This window comes from Antechinus flavipes, chromosome 1 (genome assembly GCF_016432865.1).
Source record: "Antechinus flavipes isolate AdamAnt ecotype Samford, QLD, Australia chromosome 1, AdamAnt_v2, whole genome shotgun sequence".
NCBI classification, from domain to species: Eukaryota; Metazoa; Chordata; class Mammalia; order Dasyuromorphia; family Dasyuridae; genus Antechinus; species Antechinus flavipes.
This window is the reverse complement of record NC_067398.1, coordinates 248,762,631-248,782,823: the sequence shown is the minus strand read 5'-3', so window position 1 is coordinate 248,782,823 and position 20,193 is coordinate 248,762,631. Positions and strand designations below refer to the sequence as shown.

The 20,193-nt window shown below is 32.6% G+C and overlaps 1 protein-coding gene across 1 annotated transcript in view; it reads right to left on the bottom strand.

Moving 5' to 3' along the window:
* Positions 1 to 1,917: 1,917 nt before the first annotated feature.
* The window catches only part of LOC127563615 (cytochrome P450 3A4-like), a 32,587-nt gene continuing 14,311 nt past the window's right edge, over positions 1,918 to 20,193 (bottom strand). The window contains exons 5-13 of the mRNA XM_052000077.1: positions 19,151 to 19,264; positions 18,580 to 18,668; positions 16,747 to 16,895; positions 16,135 to 16,262; positions 15,400 to 15,472; positions 12,938 to 13,098; positions 10,855 to 11,081; positions 5,778 to 5,940; positions 1,918 to 2,705 (exon numbers count right to left, since the gene is read on the bottom strand). Of these exons, the coding sequence (XP_051856037.1) occupies positions 2,610 to 2,705; positions 5,778 to 5,940; positions 10,855 to 11,081; positions 12,938 to 13,098; positions 15,400 to 15,472; positions 16,135 to 16,262; positions 16,747 to 16,895; positions 18,580 to 18,668; positions 19,151 to 19,264 (1,200 nt within the window). The 3' untranslated portion in view covers positions 1,918 to 2,609. The remainder of the gene's footprint in view (positions 2,706 to 5,777; positions 5,941 to 10,854; positions 11,082 to 12,937; positions 13,099 to 15,399; positions 15,473 to 16,134; positions 16,263 to 16,746; positions 16,896 to 18,579; positions 18,669 to 19,150; positions 19,265 to 20,193) is intronic.

Sequence of the window (20,193 nt, the reverse complement as noted above, 5' to 3'; positions counted from 1 at the left end):
GATGGGCATTGTTTAGATAATTTAGTTAGGGAATTATTAAGGAAAACATTTTCAAATGATTTAATCCTTTTACTGATTCTAAATCAGACCTCTGCTCTCCCCGCTTTACTATAGCTATCCCATTAAAGAGGTTGAGTTTCCTTATTCATCTCTTTCTGCCTTAATTTGATCTCATCAAAATTGCCCCCAAAAAATCAGCAAAGTTTGGTTGTCACTAGTCAAATCAACATAATTCTGGCAAAATAAGGGACAGTCAGAACCATTTTAAAAAAAACACATTTAAGAGGCACATGTTCCTTCTGGGGCAGAATTGTTAGGAACTGCCTCGACCTCCCTTAGTTAATTTTTTAAATTTATAAATGTATTTTTCTCCATAATCAGACTTTTAAATTCCTCAAAAGAAAAGACCATGTATTCTTCATTTAAATTCTTCACTATGACTAGCTTACTATCATATTCTTAGTTGACTTTCAACAATTGTTACTGATTGATAAATACAAATATGCAACTACTGCTGAAAGCATAACTAAAATACATAAAAATGTATGACTAATTGGTTTTTAATGTTTCATCTGCAGCTTTACTCTTTCTTGGTTTCCCCTTTCCCAAAAAAAGTAGAATTCACATCCATTAATGATTGCTTAACACAGTCACCAATGCTGAGATGCTTTATTGTTTGAGACTCAAAGAAAGATATTCCTCTATCTGTGCCCCTTGAACACTGTTGGAAACAATGATCACCATCATCAGGGTATATATATTTTTATATATTTTAGAACCACAGAACTGTTACAGAACTTTGGTTCTATGCTCTGAGGAGGGAGTTGTTACAGTCCTCAAGATTTGGAAAGATCCAAGAATTGTTTTCTCTTCCATTGGTGGGTTTGTCTTGAAAAATCACTTCAACCCTAGGAATGATTGTATTATAATCCATATTTTCCAGCCCTTCCCACTTGTAAAATCTCTAATTAAACTATTTGATCTCTAAAAACTGTCTCTAGACCTGCTTTTTGTGGCTCCAACTATATTCACAATTTAGAAACTAATACAGTAAAATTCTTTTAACAACATTTAGTCTTTCCACCAGCATCATTTTATAATCTATCATTAACTTTTCTTTCAAACATTCAGAAGCCCATATTAAATAGGCAAAGGACTTAACATTTATTGGAGAAAATTTTAAAATATCAACATTCCGTTGAATTTGCCATGAATAGAAGAAACATGTCAAGAGGAAGAAACTTTGATAAGCTTTCTAGTGGCTCAAATGTTTTCTTATTTTGATTGTACCTCAACCAAATGATATCATTAAGTGAAATAAAGATCAATCAGATATATATATATATGTATATATATATCTATCTATTATATATATATATAGTTGTTTTGACTGTTTGCAAGTTTAGTTATAAATGCTTCTCTTTTACAGTTTTTAATCATCTAAAAGAAAGCCTATTCTGCATTTAATAAATTGTTAGCATAAATATTCTGGTAGAAACCAAATATCCTTTTACCATTTTCATGCAGAATAAGAAAGGAGACAAATGCTGATGTTCTTAGGTGAATCCCTAATTAGGGATATAACCAAAAGAAGGTGACTTACAAGGAATCCCCAATTCTTAATTCAGTCCATGGAAGCCCAGGTCTTTTACCAGGGTTTATATTAAACTGCTTGTGGAAGAAATAGGAAAGGGGAAAAGAACTAACTGGAATATTTGTCACCTTACCAGAATTATCAATGGTTCTTCTATATGAATATTCTGATCAGTTAATTAGCAAAAAAATTAGGAAAATCAAAACTAATTTGTCCGTCCAACTAAATGATACTGATATGATATTAAGGCATGCCGGACATTAAATAAGAAGTTCCAAAAATTATCTTTAGTGGTTTACAGCAACAGAGCCAAATGCAGAATATTAAATAAATAATGTTTTATTTCCTCCCAGTTACATATAAAGACTATTTTTAACATTCATTTAAAAAACTTTGAGTTCCAAATTTTCTCTCTATGTCCCTTACCTCTTCCCTCCCAAAGATGGGTAGCAATTTGATATAGGTTATACATATTTAATCACACAAAACATGTTACCATCTTACTTATGTTGTGAAAGAAGACACACTCAAAAGAAAAAAAAATGAAAAAAGTAAAAAATAACATACTTAAATTAAATGTAAGATATTAAAAATAAGTAATATGCCCCCATAATATTACCACATTTACCATAATTGTGATTGTCAAGGATTATTGTTGATAAAAAAAATAATGAACAGGCACTCAATTCATGGTTTTCTCTATGTTCATTCATTGAATCACAAAAATCTAGTAATATCAAGTGACACTAATCTTTTAGAGTTTTGGGTTTTTTTAGAACATGATGAGTTGGATCAATTTATGTTATTACATATACCACTGAACATTATACAATGGTCATCAAACATGGAGATCTCTGAAAGACCATTTGAAATGTACTCATTCCTTGTGGTTAAAAAGAAAGAATTAATTTTTTTTTTCCTTGTTTGGTTCATAAGGTAAAGTAAGTTACTTTTGAAGCCCTAGGATCCAGTAGCTTTGCACTACAGAAGAGAAATTGTAGAATGAGAAGAATTTTTATTTCTGGTTTGCCTTGTTGGTTCTTGGTACAGCTTTCAGAACAATGGGAACAGTTGGTGTAAGGAGTGGCTGATTGCTTAACTTCAGAGGAACCTGCAACAATAAAGAAAATTAGAGTTCAATAAGTAACCAGTTTCAAACAAGAGAGAAATAAAAGTTACAAATGTTTATTATATTTTATGGAAAAAAGATTATACAAATGAAGACAAACTAGCTAGAATATCATGCAAAGGAGTATTAGAATGATATGATTATAAAAGAAACCCATCACATTATAATAGAAACTATCACAAAATAGACAAGCAACCAATCAATATGTATTAAGTATATACTCAGATTTTTATTAATACTAGTCAGTTGTAAAATAAATTCAAGAATCTTGCTGAAATTAAGAGACTTTATTCATCCCAAGACCAGTAACACTAAATATCTTTTTCTCATAAAACTGAGGAATTAAAAAAATGTTAAAAGGCCTGCTATATTTTGGTCTTCAAAAACTATGCTGTTAGCAACAAAAAAAAATTGTATTATTTTTATTTTTGTTGCTATTATAGTTTATTCAAATTAGTTATGCAGCCAATGATATTTTGATTATTTCTCTACTGGATTGTATATTTCCATTTTAATAATGGTAAATTAACATTTAATAGCCTGCTCACATTAAATTTGCCAATTGTGTTGAATTAAATTTGTCATGCAGTATAGGAAATTTCTCTACTTAGTTTTTCTAATAATACTTCCCCCCCCAATTACATGCTGATGCAATTTTTAACATTCATTTTTACAAAATTATGAGCTGCAAAATTTCTACCTTCCTCCCTCATCTTCCCTCTTCCTAAAATGGTGGGCAATATGAAAGAGATTATGCATGTGCTATCACATAAAACACATTTCCATATTATTTGTGATTGTGAAAGAAGTAACAGATCAAAGGACAACAAAACGACAAAAAATAATATAGTAAGTGAAAAAACATGCTTCAATATGCATTCAAAATCTACCAGTTCTTTATCTGGATATGGATAGTGTTTTCCTTCATAAGTTCTTTGTACTTATCTTGCATCATTGCATTGCTGAGAAGAATATAGTCATTCATAGTTGATCATCACACAATATTACTGATACTATGTACAATGTTTTCCTGGTTCTATTCATTTCACTTTGCATCAGAATCAACATGTCTTTCCAGGTTTTTCTGAAATCTGCCTGCTCATCATTACTTATTGCACAAGAGTATTCTATTCCATTTATATACCACAGCTTATTCAATTGTGGTTCAGCAATTCCCCAATTGATGGGCATCTCTCAATTTCCAAAATTTTGCCATCTTCTGAAGGGCTGGTATAAATATTTTTGCCCATATAGGTCCTTTTTTTTCTTTTATGATCTTTTTGAGATACAGATCTAGTAGTGGCATTGCTGGATCAATATAGTTTGGTTGTCCTTTGGATAGAGTTCCAAATTCCTCTTCAGAATTTTTAGATCAGTTCACATTTTTTTTCAATGTCAGTTTTTATCCTCTGGTTCCAGGATACCTGCCAGTTTTCCTTGATAATTACTTGAAGCATGTTGTCTATTCCTCCTTTTGATGATGGTTTTCAGATAGTCAGATCCTGATATTGTGTCTCCTAGATCTCTTTTCTAGAACAATTGTTTTGTTTTTTTTTCCAATGAGGTATTTTACATTTTCTTTTATTTTTTTACTCTTTTGAATTTGTTCGGTTAAGCTTGTTTTCTCATCTGATCATTAGCTTCCACTTGCCCAATTCTAACTTTTAAGAGATTGTAATTCCCTGTTATCTTTTGTACTTCCTTTTTAATTTGACCACTTGTACTTTTTAGAGAATTGTTTTCTTCATTGGATTTTTGTTTTTCCTTCCACTTGGCTAATTCTAATATAAAAAGAAATGTTTTCTTTTTCTATGCTGTTGATTCTTTTCACAATTTTCCTACATTATTCATTTCTTTTCCCAAGTTTCCTCATTTGAGTCTAGGTCTTAATCTTCCCTGTCATCAAAATAACTTTCTATAAGCAGATTCTGTTTGTATCGTTTATTGAGCATCTTCTTTTAATTGGTCTTTTTCCTTTCTAAATTTTAACTCTGCTTCTAGAGTGGAAGGGCCACTCTCAAGTTTCTTGTACCAGTGGGTCAGACTCTGGTTGTTTGTCTAGTGCTGCATTGATATTGCCTGAAGCCCTCAGTAACCCTTAGATGTGGTGCTGTATGGAGAGGGTGTGGTGGGAGTGTGGCAAGTTGTTGCTGTAGGTCACAGAAGTTTGGCAGCTTAGTGGATGCAGAGCTAAGACTTTAGAGCTTGTTTCTGGCATGGGCTGAGAACAGAGGGCTGTTAACTGTTTCAGACTTTCCCAACGGCTACACTTAAACTTTAGCGGTAAAAGTTGTCTGTTTTTGCTAAAGTAGGGCTTGCCACTTGCTTCTTGGAATACTTCTTGTGCTGGACTGTGCTCCCCTTTTACCCAAGTGAAACAAACTTTCCTGTCATTCTTTCAAGTTTCTTGGATTCAAAAATTGCTTCACCCCCTTTTTAGTTGGTTCTGCTGTTCCAGGATTTGTTTGGGAACATAATTTTATGGTTGATTAGAGGTGAATGTGGAAGAGCTATGATGATTTACTGCTTACTGCACCATCTTCCATTTCTCTACTTTGAAAATAAAATCATTCGTGGCTCTCTTCAATAATGAGATTATCCAAATCAATTCCAGTTATTCAGTGATGAAGAGAGCCATCTACACCCAGAGAAAGGACTGTGGGAACTGAGTGTGGCCCACAACAGAGCATTCTCACTCTTTCTGTTATTTGATTGCATTTTGTTTTCTTTCTCAGTTTTTTTTTTCTTCTTGATCCCATTTTTCTTGTACAGCAAGATAACTGTATAAATATGTATACAGATATTGGATTTAACATATGTTTTAAAATAATTGATATGTATTGGACATCTATGGGAGGGGATGGAGGGAAGGAGGAGATCATTTGGAACAGAAGGCTTTGCAAAGAACAATGTAGAAAAATTACCCATGCATATGTTGTGTAAATAAAAAAGCTTTAATAAAATAAAAAAAAGAAATAAAAATTTAAAAAAAGAAAAGAAAGTAATTTTGGAAAAAAAATTATAAATACTGAGACAAAAAATATGACTCCTTACCTGTGTCTCTTTACAAGTTTTGAAGGTAAATTCCTGCAGGAGTCGGCTAGTTGCAACTTTCATACTCATAAGTGCAAATCTCATCCCAATGCAGTTTCGAGGGCCAGCACCAAAGGGCAGGTACACATAGGGGTTAATGCTCTCCTTGTTTTCCTTACTGAACCTGATTGTTCAAAATGGAAAGAAAAGAAAAGAAAAGAAATGAGGGGGGAAGTGAAAAAAGAAGATGAAATTAAAAGGCAAAAGACATTACTCAACCTTGGGAAATGCTTAAGCCAATAGGCCAAAAAAATTAGTCTGATACTTAGATACTTAGATGCACTCCTAAAGTGTGCAGAATCCAACTTTAACAGAAGACTTAAAGTCAATGAAAAAAATGTAAAAAGGAGGGGGGAGCTTGATCTTAAAAAGCTATGAAGATGATGGAGAAGTTTAAAACCTAAACTCAGAAGAAAAAAATTATATGAAAAATCTATAAGCATAGCCTCAAAGAAAAATCCATATTGGACAAAAGCCCCAAAAAGAATTCCCAGAAGAGCAAACAAAAAAGAGAGACTTTCTTTAAAAAGTTAAAAATTATTTCACAAACTAAATAAGAAGAAAATTGGGAAAAGAAATGAGAGCAATACAAGAGAATTGTGAAAAGCAAATTCACAACACAAAAAATTAATAAAGAAAATAACTCCTTTGAGAGCAGAATTGGCCTAGTAGAGAAAAGAGGTGCAAAACCACAATGAAGGAAGTAATTCTTTAAAAATTAGAACTGATCAAATGGAAGCTAAAGAAGCAATGAAACATCGCAAAAAATAAAATGGAGTCAAATGAATGAAAAAATGGAAGAAAATGGCAAATAACCCATAATCCAAAAAGAAGAGCCTAAACTCCATATTTCATTCAATTATATGGGGAAACTCCCCAAATATCATAACCAGAGAGCAAAGTCAAAACTGAAAGAATCCACTGGTCAACTCCAAAAAAAATCTCAAAATGAAAACTGTCAGGAATATTATAGCCAATTCAAGAAGAAAAGATGGAAGAATCTAGAAAGAAAAACCTCAAAATATTGTGGGGCCATAGTCAGGATCATACAAGATTTAGTAACTACCAAGTTAAAGGAATAAAGGCCTGGAAATATATTCCAGAAGACCAAGTAACTAGGGTTACAACCAAGAATTACATACCCAGAAAAATTGTGCATGTTTTCATAAAGCAAAAAATGAAATAGAAAAATTCCAGGCATTCCTGATGAAAATACCAGAAATAAATAGAAAATGAGACATTCAAACATCAAATTCAAAGGCAATATAAAAATCTTTTTCATAAAATAAATTAGATTAAAAATTTAATGCATAATAAAATTTAAAAGATTAATAGAATTTTTAAAAACATAAGAATGTGGAGTAAATTAAATGAGAGGGTAAAGGAAAATAACCTTTTTTTCATCAGATATACATGGAATTTTTACAATAATATCATCACAAACAAATGTGTAAAATAATGAATGCTCATTAAAATTACATTTAATAATGTCTTTTTAAATCATAAATTAAATATTAATTGAGAATTAAATAATATAATCCCCAAGAATTTATGGATTAAAAAACAAATCATAGAAATATTCTTTTAACCCAAAATTATCTTAAAGATAATGACAAAAAATGAGACAACATCCAAAATTTATGGGATGCAGACAAAGCAATACATAGCAGAATCAATGAATTGAACAGGAAACCAAAAAAAAAACTAAAAAGAGAACAAATTAAAATTCTCCTTTTAAACATTAAAATAAAATCCTAAAAAAATTAAAAGGAGAGATTTTTAAATATATAAATTACAAATCTTTAATTTTAAAAATAAAATTGAGATCTGGTTTGTGAAAAAGATAAAATAGATAAGCAATTTCTTAATTTGAATATTTTTTAAAAGAAGAGAAACAAATTATAAGCATTAAAAAGAAAAAACAATGAACTATGACTGAAGATAAAATTAAAGCAATTATTAGGAGAGGATTTTTTCCAATTATATGCCAATAAATTAATAATTTATATTAACTGAATGAACATTTACAAAAATATAAATTGCACAGATTAATATAAAAGGAAATAAAATTCTTAAATTGTTCCTAACTTCAAAAAAGAAATTTAACAAGCTATAAATTAAGCTGTGAAAAAATCCACATGACTACCTGCATGTACAAGTGAATTCTAGAAAATATTTAAAGAACATGTACTTACAACATCATGTAAAGTACTTGAAAAAATAGTTAAGGAATGAATTCTATGAAATTCTTTCTGTAACATATATATAGTTTTGATTTCTAAACCAAGGAGAGCAAAAACAAAGAAAATTGTGATAAATTTTTTCTAATGAATATTGATGCCAAAATTTTTAATACTAGAATAAAGACTACAGTAATATAACACAAAGATTATTATAATGGGAATGTAGACCTGGTTACATATTAGAAAACTAATTCAAAGCTATCAATAATCAAAGGAAAAATATTCTAAATCACTACTGAGAAATTCAAATTGCAGCATTTCTGGATTGCCACTTCACTCCTATGAGACTGGTTAATTTGACATTAAAAAAATGACCAAAGCTGGAGGCAATGTGAAAGAAAAAAAAAAGGAACGCCAAAAACTCTGTGGGCATAGTTGTGAAGTGGCGGAACCATTTTGGTAAATAATTTGTAACTATGTTCAAAAAACAATAAAATTGTAAATCCTTTGATCCATCAATAACAATATTATATCTATATCCCAAAAAGATCAAAAAAAAGGGAAAAACCTATATGGACATATATATTTATAGCAGTACTCTTATGGTGGCAAAATTTCAAATGAAAAGGATACCTATTAAATGGTTGTGGTATGATTGGACAAATTGTGGTATGATTGTGATAGAATATTATTGTCTTAAAAGCAAAGAAAACGGGAATGGTTTCAGAAAAACTTGGGAAGTTTTATGTGAACTTATGCAAAGTGAAATAAATAAAAGCAGAAAACTATTCACAGTGACAGGAAAATTGTAATAATAATTGACTATGAAATCCTTAGTTTCTCTGCTTAATGCAGTAATCCAAAATTAATTCTAAAGTTACCATGATGAAAAATGCTATTCAGCTCCAGAGATAGAAATAATGAACTCTTAGTGAGATGAAGGACATTGTTTTCACTTTATTTTTCTTGCTTTTTTACACAAAGCTAAAATGGAAATGTTTTTCCTTACTTCACATATAATACTGATTCATATTGCTTGACTTTTCAATGGACAGGTTAGAGGCCAGATGGAAGGGAGAAATTTGGGAATCAAAATGTTAAAAATACATTTTATGTATGTTAAAAATAAAAAGTAGACAAAAAAGCAGATGTCAAGAAATCTTTCTTAAAAAGATAGTGACAACATCTAAAATACCTATTTTGATTTCAGAGCAGTTCTTTCAGATCATGAAGCTCTATTGGTTTTTTGTCCTTTTTAAAAATACCAAACTAGACTTGAAAGTCAAAACATCAACAGACTCTCAACAACCTGTTCTAATAGCAATATTGTTTAGATAGTAGATATTCTTAAATTATTGAAAAATATAAGAAATGAAAATATAAGGAATGAGATTGTTAATCTGTTATAAAAGCATTGCATTTTAGCCTAAAGATTTTTGGGGGCTGTTGAGTGGCAGAGTGAATGGAAAGCCAGACGTGAAGTAAGAAAGGCCTGAATTCAAATCCTAAAAGCCGTGTGACTCTGGCAAAGTTATTTAACCATGTTTGCCTCCATTTCCTTATCTGTAAAATGAGCTGGGAAAGCAAATGGCAAACCACTGCAGTATCTCTGTCAAGAAAACCCCAAATGGAGTGATGAATCAAATATGATTGAACAACAACAAAAGAGTATAAATGATTCTTTAAAATTCAAAGATGAAGAAGAGGGTAAAAGAAGAGAAAATGGAAATACTTATTATAGGTAACCTCTGTACTTTTTTATTATATAGTAAACTTTTTGAGGTTAGCTACAAAAGACAAAGGAGATATAGGGCAACAAAAGAAAGTAAAAGATCAAATCAGAATTTATTTAGAATAGAAGAAAAGTGTGCATATTGTAGATAGTAGGAAATGAGTCAATAGAGAGGGACAGAATGAAATTAAGTTTGAGTGGGAATGACAGAATCTGTTAGAAAAGATGGGATCCCTTGAACAAGTAGAAGAGTTAATGTTGGGAAGGAATAAGGTTTCTTCAACATGAGATACATGTGTAAAGAAAAAGGTAGCAGAAGGCATCTAAGTAATGGGAAATGAGGAAGAGGAAGAAAAGAATTCACCGTGAATTGTCTGCTATTTTTAGTAAAATATAAGTTTCAGCTGAGAGTGACAAGAAGGGTAAGCAATGGGAGGTTTAAAGAGAAAATAAAATATTTGAAGAGTCACTATGTAGAAAGTGATCATTAGACATATAGCTAAGTGGCAGCAGAAGTGGGCTTTGGATTCAGATCTTCCTGACTCAAAGTCTAGCACAATGTTCTTTGTCTTATATGCCCTAAAAATTTAATCATTGTTAAGAGCTTAAAACACATCCACAAATAAATGATTCATGGAAATAAGTACATACTTGTATTCATCTCTATTTATTGACTTTTGAATAGACATCCTACAGAATAGAATAATGAAAAGGAGATAAAGGTTATAGAATTTCAAAATCAAAGGGACTCAGGTGGCTTATAGTTCAAACCCTCATTTTCAAGTTGAAACTATAACAAAGACCAATATTCAAAGCCCACTTCTGACACTTAGCTGCAGGGCTAATGCCAAGTCAATTAATGTATATAAGCTTCAGTTTCTTCCTTCATAAAATAAGAACAATAATGCAAAGTGGTTCTGTCTAAACTGATGAAATAGCTATTGCAGGCATTATGCAGAGTTATGTGAGAATTTAAGTTACAGGTCCAAGTTCACCAATCTAAGCAAGACACAAAACCAGGATTCAAAACCTGATCCTATCTCCCTACTCAAAGTCCTCTCCACACTTTTTCAACTGACCACATTGAGTAACCTTTTCCCTTATTTAAAAACTAAATGTTTACCTTTCAGGGCGGAACTCCTCTGGTTCTGGCCAGTATTCTGGGTCACGATGAAGGACAAAGGGTGGAGCCATCACTACCGTGCCTTTAGGAATCATTAGTCCATTGATCTCCACAGTTTTCTTAGCAACCCTTTCAATCCTGCCAGCTATGGGATACAACCTGAGATTTTCATTTATTACCATATCTAAGTACTCCATATTCAACAGGTTATCATATGTGACTGCTTCCTGAAAAAAGAACAAACAGTTCCAAGTATTAAGGTGACATATCATATTTATCTTTACTTACTTGGTCTTAGAATGATGCTATACCAATTCCATCATATATCTGGTCACCCAATGTTAGAGTAATAATGTCTTCTGGAGGAAAACTATAAAAATATATTTGCTATTGAACCTATGGAATGCTGGGAGTTCCTGCATGGTCAATGTGCTAATAAAGTAGTTTAAAACTTCTGAGCTCCATCAAAGTGAGATTTGAATTTATATAATGCTTGTAGAGCCTGAAACAAAACTCTTGACCTCAGTGAAGAAAATTTTGTTAAGATGAATATTTTTCTTTTGTTCTTCTGGATTGTCTCTTGGAATAAACTAGACTGACTATGAAATTAGGGTGGAATAGTAAAGAAAATTTATCTCAGTTGAGTTTGTTTTAGATACACTTGAACCTGAGAAGAGCCCTTCTGAATCTTCATTGTTTCCTTGCTTCCATTTCTTGTAACTTCTGCTTATCCCTTTCAAAAATGATTGTCTTTTCTCCAGAATCTAAAAGTCCTCACTTTCAATTCACCATCAATATTGGGATGCTCTGGTAATATTTCATAATAGTTTAATATTTTACACCTCTAAAGGATTTCACAGCAGAAAAGACTCATAGGGCACATCTGTAATGGCAGTATGTAGAAAAGATACTTGGGGTGGAAGCAGAGAGGCTTTCCCGGTGTGCTTCATAACAGATAACATAGACAATTATCTATTTGGAAGGGCAACTCTGATCATATCCTTCTGTTCCAGACTTCTATATAATTTAGAGAATATTATGGGGATTGCAGGTAAAATGGAAGAAATTCCTATTTCATAGTCATTATCTATCTCCATGGGAAAAAAATATCGTGGCAATACTAAAGAAAATGAGTAATATACAAAAAAGATCTGCTCCCAAATCAAGATGAGATGCAATCTGTCCCCATTTATGTTCTCTAGATTGTTCTCAGCACCATTATAAGGAGCTCAAATTTGGTTTACTAGATAGTCAGTAAGCTAGACACTTTTACAAATTTATTGCTTCTTCCTTCCTACTGCCACCATTCTGATTTGGTCACTCATTACTGTTTAAATGGACTTTTCCCCATACATTCTAAAGGCTATCCCTTAATTTGATAGGGAAGTAAGTATTCAAGTGTTCCCACAATAGTGATTATTCTATTTGATTTAAAAGTGATGGAGACAGATGATCCTGGTGGGTCAAAAAAGAGATTCTTGCATATTGATAAAGACCAATGTCGACTTTTTGTCTTCTAATAACACGAAGAGTTTATAATTGCTGTTATCAGTCATTTCAGAGACTGAATGAAAATCTGAGGATAGGAGAGGAGAAAAGAGAAAGGAAGAAGAAATAAGAGAAAAGGAAAGGAGAAGAGAGGAAAAGAAGGAAGAGGAGAGGAGAAAATAATAAGCAAGGGACAAAAAAACAGAAATGGAAAGAGAATAAGGAGTATAGCGAGAGCCAAAGTCACAAAGAAATTTAGTATCACAAGAGATGAAAAATGAATGTCATTATATGGAGGAAGGTCTTTGAAGAGGCTGTGTGAACAGAGGACAAAAGGGCTTTTCCAGTATTTTGCCAAGGGCTGACACTAGTTCCTGAAATATTTTTCATTCTCTGCAAGCAGAACATCATATAAATCTATGGTGCCTCAACAAATCTTTGCCTTTTCAACCCTGGCTATGTCTCAATAATGGGCAAACACTCAGTCAGCAGAACTGATTTTGACAAAGTTTCTGCTAGGAGATGAAGCAAACAGGTGAACAGGAAGGGATTTGGGAGTGAAGAGCAAATAGTTTTATTCCTCTCATCTTCTCACCTTGTTGGGCAAAACTTCATCGATCTCCTTCTGAAGCTTTTCTTGGATCTCAAGGTTAGTGGCCAGGTGGTAAAAAAGAAAAGAAAGTACAGAGCTGGTGGTTTCATAGCCAGCAAAAAGAAAGATAATGGATTGAGCAAGAATTTCCTCATCACTCAGATCTGAAATTGAGGCAAGGAAGATATTCAGACAAAGTTATCATACATTTGGGTTTTTTTTTAAATTAAAGCTTTTAATTTTCAAAACATATGCATGGATAATTTTTCAACATTAACCTTTGCAAAACCTTGTGTTCCAATTTTCCCCCCTTCTGCCCATCCCTCCCCTATATAGCAAGTTAAACATGGTAAAAATATATGTTAAATCCAATATATGCACACATATTTATACAATTATCTTGCTACACAAGAAAAATCAAATCAAAAAGAAAAAATGAGAAAGAAAATAAAATGCAAGCAAATAACAACAAAAAGAATGAAAATTATATTCTGTGATCCCCACTCAGTTCCCACAGTCCTCTTTTTGGGTGCATCATACCTTTGTTATACCATTCAAGTATATCACAAGAATTTAGAAAGGACATCTACCTGACTCTCCAGAATACCTAAATAAGATCTGAAATAAATTCATTGCTATAATAGGAATTTTCCACCCACATATATCATCACAGTACAAGAAAAAAGATTGTCTAACCAAGATTATTAAATTGTTCAACCTTATTTTTCCTTTTTCTACTCATTCCACACACCTATCTCTTCTTCACTTCTTGTTTCTAAATGTGATAAAAAAATGATATTTCATTTCAGGGTATTCTCTCTTCTTTCTCACACACTGTGTCATAGAAAAACATATTAGAAGGTTCTAGCAATAGTCCAGAGGACCTGTGGTAGGGTAGTTGTATATAGAGTGGAGCAAGTATGAAGAAGAAATCTTTGAAGGGAGATTCCATATATAACGTTAGCAAGGATTCCAAGAGCAATGTAGTCCAACATCCTGACTTTTCAATTCAATAAAAATTTGGGCTTCTCTCATAAATTAGAGAGTTAAGATTTGAACACAGGTCCTCACACTTCAGAGTTCCTGTTCTTTCCATGATATACCTCTATATCCTATCTCTGATGGTCTTCATGAAAGAAAAGTATTCAGAAGGTAACCATAAGCATTGCTTATATTTACATAATTCCTAATGTTATAAGTTACCTATCTTATTAATTTGCCCACCATAAGGAAGCTATGAAATTGCTGGTTCAAGAATGGCTCTTTCCATCTTTCAGATAAGGCAATTGTTCCAAGTTATCAATCTAGTAAGTGATTGAACCTGAGACTAGAATCTGGCCTTCCGACTCCCAACTCCACTCCCCCTTCCTCTTAACTCTGCTGCCTCCCTGAAACTGAGCTTTTGAAGAATGCCTAGGTGAACTTAGGAGAATCTGTATCTTATTTATGGTAAAGGAGAATATTCTCATTAAAACACAATTTGAGAAGTTTTTCCCACAAGTTTTAACTTGAAAGAGAAACATATTTTCAGATCAATCTCTTTTTTCTTTTCTTTCTTACTGTTGGAGTGGTTTGCCATTTACTTTTTCAGTTCATTTAACAAATGAGGCAACTGAGGCAAACAGGGTTAAGTGATTTGCTCAGAATCATACAGCTTATTAGCTGTATGATTAATAAGGGCAAGATTTGAACTCAGGAATATGTGTCTTGCTAATTTCAGACCTGGTACTACCCTACGCTAGCTGAGCACAAATAAACATAGTCTATGCCAGAGAATAGAGTAAAATTATAAGATTTAAAGCTAGAAGAAAACTGAGTCATCTCTTGGGCTAATACCCTAGTTTTGCCTATGACAAGTAAGCCAAAAAAAACAGAAGTAATGTCCCTTCATCATACATGTACTTAGTGACACAGTTAGGATAAGACCACAAATTACACTTTTCCCACCTTACTATGCATCATGTTGTCCAAGGTTTGAGATGAAAGGAGGACTTTTATGTCACCATATAGGCTTCAAACTAACTTTACCATCACAAATTCAAATAGAGTTTTGAAAATTCTATCTGGCTCAATCTACAGATGTCAAGCATATTTCTGAGATGGCTAGGTGATATCATACAGTGTGGGAGTTAGAGGTATGTCCAATCTAATTTATTTCAAATCCTACTTCAATGTTTTACTAGCTGTGATCCTGTGAAAGATGTTTAAACTCTCAGGCTTAGATTCCTCTTCTCTAAAACAGAAATAAGAATGACACCAAATTCACAGAACTGGCATGAAATCAAGTGAAGTAATATATGCAAAGTGCTCTGCAAATCTTAAAAACCTATAACATCAATATTGTTGTCATTTATATCATTTTTCCATTTGGCATATCATCTAAGAAAATTGGACATTTTTTTCATAAGTCCACAGATGATGGCTTAACAGATTCTAATTTGTGACTGCCCTCATTCCCAACTTACCTTTGTGAGAATGCGAATCTGAATTTTTAGAAGTCTGAGAATCCATCAAAAGCTGAAGGAAATCTACTCGGTGCTGGAAAATAAAAGAAAATACTAGTGCTGAGAAAACATTTAAGAACACACAAATTAGCTATGAACAGAGCAAATTAATGTCCCTACTGTAGGATAAACAAGTGAAGATCTGTAGGATTAAAGATATTCTGGTTTCAGCCCACATGGAGAATTTAAATACAACATTGTTGACATAATTATAATTTGTTGTCCATTCTTATATAACCTTTGTATTGTTCGCATGGCTTGTTCTGAGCGTTTATAAAGGAGAAAGGTACTTTCCTCTTCCCTGGGGTTCCTGCTATATATCATATAATAATCTGAAGTAAAATATTGGTATGTGTCTTATCCAGCCTTTGAGGTTGTAAATTAATTAAGAGCTGGGACAGCATTTTTTTTCTCTTTCTACTCTCAGAGACACACATCACTAGGTCTGACAAATATTAAATAATAGAAGCATAGAAATAAAACTAGAAATAAGCTTAGAGGCCATCAAGTGACACTTCATGTTACAGTAAGTCCTCAAAAAATAATTCACAATTGGAATTGAATAAAAATTATAGTGAATAAGAATGATCATCAAGTAAAATGGAACACAAGATTTGTTTGCTTTATTCTGAGAATAATGAATACAACTATAATGTACACATATTTTTACTTTGAACACTGGAGAGATCTACTTACCTTCTGTGTATTTGCCTTTCGTTCTGCCTTTATTTTTTTGATTGACTTTGCTAAGAAATCTGTTGCTTCTTTTGGAAAGACAGTTACATCCAATTTTTTTAACAAAGGAACAAGGAACGGAAAGAGTGCTGAAGAAAACAAAACCAAATTTTTTATGAAACTGTAGAATTTTACAATAGATGTTATCATTTTTATTTGGAATGTAGATGGGAAGATGGCACCAAAGGTACAAATTGTAATAGGGCTTCCTCATTTCCTTTTTGATATTGCCAATCATTTGTGAACACATGTGGGTCAACAAAAAGCCCAAAAGTAGAAGGAAATTTCTCTCCAAAATTAGGCTTCCTATGCCTATCACTAGTTTTCTAGATTACCTACAAAGCTCTATATGATTGATCCAATCTGCAAATAATTTCTCCAAAATTCCTAAGATTGTGTTATAATATTTCTATGTAATATTTTAATTCTCTATTGAATAAAAGGATTTGGAATTAATGATTCTAAGTTTCCATCCATCATTAAATCTATGGTCCAATTGATTGAGCTACCTTCAGGAATGCCAGGATCACTGAACTTTTAATTATTCATTTCTGTAAAGAAGAACAAACTTACTTATTGTAAGTATGAGTGGATCCAGAAAACTGAATTTGATTAACTTCTTAATTTCTCTGACAAAGGGATCATTCTGATTATTCAAGGAATCAATATTGACACCAAATGAAGTGCTGGTAATCACATCCATGCTGTAGGCCCCAAAAATACTAAAGAGAGAAAACAAAACAAACAAACAAAAAAGACTCAGAATAGATACTCCATCTTTCATCTCTCAACAAAGTCATGAAAGTAAGGCTCTAAAGCAGTGGTGTCAAAGTCCATAGAAATTGGGGTCATTAAACTATTCCAAAGGATATTTCTGGGCCATATATTGAAATTACAACCCCACAAACTCATATTACCTATGTTCTATTGTATTTTTTCATTTTATTACATATTTCCCAATTATATTTTAATGTGGCCTGCCAAGATTTGCCAATAGGGCTCTATGTTCAACCAAGCAAGGCATATAGGCCAGAGTTTTAAATAGTCAATAGCATTTACTAGATGAGATTTTTCAGAAACATATTGATTCTTTTTATCAACTACCTAGAAGTGCAAAAAACATTTTATAAATGAATGAGCAAATGAATAAATGATAGGTTGGACCTTCATGGGACAAAATGCATAGTATTAATGATTTGTATTATCACTTCCTCTTTGTAAGCTGTTAGAAAAATCTGTTTCTTTTATTTAACCAGGAGTATATTTTCTTCCTCACATTGTGAATACTTTCTACTTTCAATTTATTTTTTTAAATAGCTTTTTATTTACAAGATATATGCATAGGTAATTTTTCAGCATTGACAGTTGCAAATTCTTTTGTTCCAACTTTTTCTCTCCTTCCCCCTACCCCTTCCCCCAGATGGTAGGTTGACCAATACATGTTAAACATGTTAATCTACTTTCAATTTATAAGCTAGCTTTTAAGTGTTATTAAGTGCTTACCATGTGCTATTGGATAAGAGAAAAATGTAAAAATATTCTCTGACCCCAAGACGTTTATATTCAAATAAGGATGATATACATATATACATAAATACATACATATATACATTAATACCTATAAGATAAAGACAAAAGAAGTGAAAGGTGGGCATATTAGAGAAGGCACTAACAGCTATATCTGACTCCACATTCTTTTGTTGTCTTCAGATTAGTTACACTATCATTCCCACTCTTTAGGTTTTTTTTTCCTTTTTTAAAAAACTTTTATTTATTTAATTAATTTATAAATAAAACAAACATTTTACAGCATAGTGTAATAAAAAAGATGCTTATACATACAATTTCAAATCTATTGTGTAAAATATGCCATTCCTTTATAATATGTAATAAAATTAACATGTAAATTCATCACTTTATAAATCATGTTGGGAAAGAAAAATCAGAACAAAAGGGGAAAAAAACGATGGGGGGGGGAAAAAAACAGAAAAAAGAAGTGAACATAGCATGCATTGATTTACATTCAAACAATACCCATAGTTCTTTTTCTGGATGCAGAGGGTATTTTCTGTCCAAAGTCTATTGGGATTCTTTTGGAATTAAAAATTATTTTAAAGGTTGAATAATACATTTGAAAGCCAGACTATATAGAATTCAACCTATGAAAAAATAAAGGAAAAAGGAGAAAGGAGAAAAAGTGGAGTCATCAGTTACAAACAGCTTTCCAAATGGATTTAACCTCAGAGGGGATCAGATTGCCCTTTATATTTGCTTTGTTATTTAAAAATTCAAATAACTCTAAAAGTTGGTGCTTCAGTTTTCAGGGAAAGATGTCAAGAGACAGGCTTAGGCAAGTAGGGTCTCCCGTAGTTCCTCAGATTTCTACAACTATAGCACCATACTTACTCTTTCATTGTCACAGGCTTGCTTTTCTCTGCGGCCTTCTTCATGTTCTTCACTAATACATCTCCATATTGGTTAATGATGGGAAACATCTAAATGCCAAAAGACAATAGTTACAAATAGAAAACCCAATTCTAGAACAGACCAGATTTCCCAAGACAGAAGAAGCACAATAGTATTTAGAAATTTAATTATCTCTTTTAGAATGCAAAGAATTGTACATAGAAGAACTTCTAGGCCATATAGTCAAACTGCTTCATTTTTTAATGAATTTTTTAATAAGGTAGCCAGAATGGTTAAGTGACTTGCTGTAGTTGATCAGGTAATAAGAATCAGAGGTGACAATGGAGATTAGGTTATCTAACTCCAGAAACAGTGCTCTCTCCCATCTCATCACACACACAAAAATTAGGAAACAAGATAATCCAATAGAGAAGCTCAAACTTGCTGGACTATTAATTAGGCTTTAACTGGAGAAAATGATTAGAAGTTGGTTTTGTGGTTTGTTTGTTTTTTTTTTTTTTAGTCTCTCCTGGAGATCCTTCTAGCATCTGACCAGCATCCATCACTTTACCTCCTTGAGTTTTCCACTTGTAAATGTTGGAGACAACACTGTTCGAATCCTCTTCCAATTTTCATCTTCAGCAATTGAGACAGCAGTCTCCAAAATCCCAGCTGGACCAAAGTTCTAGCAAGATAAAAGTCAAGAACATTGTTGGTGGAATCACAACTAGAGATCTATTATATTTTACAATATAAAAACTAATTCTTTCTAAATATCAATAGTTATCTGACATTTCCCATGGACATTGGTAACAAGAATTTTCTTTTACAGATTCTTTTCTGGATCTGTTGTACCTGCAAAAACAGTTTCCAGGATATTTCACTACAAAAGTTCTTCTCAGTATGATGATGGGAAGTATTAAGCTAAAAAATTGCTATTCCTGGGTGACATATCTAGGCTGTCTCCCAAAGTGTCTGAGGTGAAATACTGTGAAGGTGGTGGTAGTGGTGGTCATTTGACACACCTGGTATACATCACCTCTTATCTCTATCTCATGGCATCAATTGTTTCAGTTCTTCTGGCTGGCCTGTCACATGTGAGATAATTATTTGACAATTAGTGGAGAAGGTCAGAATCTCTTCCTGAGGACTTTTTCCACAGGATTATGACTGGGAATGCCTGGCCAAAAGCAGAAAAAGACTCTTGGGGGGTACTTTTAGGACTATGTTGTCTGTGCCCATCGGTCTATTAGAGGCAGCTGGTCAACAGTTAGTGCCTTTGTAGATGAGAAAAGCAGGCCCATTTAACACTGTGACCTTTCCTTTTAATTATGGCCTTGGGGATTGCATTATAAGCAAGTCTATTTGTTGGGGAGGCAATGCCACTCCCAAGTTTTTTGGACCCAAGGGATACTTGGGATTTCAAAGCCCCCAGCAAAAGCTGCCTTCTGTCTCTCCCTTATAGTACATTGCCTTAACAATGTACTTGCCAGACTGCTGGTTCTTCTGCAAGAATATCAACACTGAAGATAGTATTTACAGATGGTCTAAAAACTGTGTGACCCTTAAAATGCTTAAGCATATTTTCCCCATTGCTGCCAGCACTACTCTTCT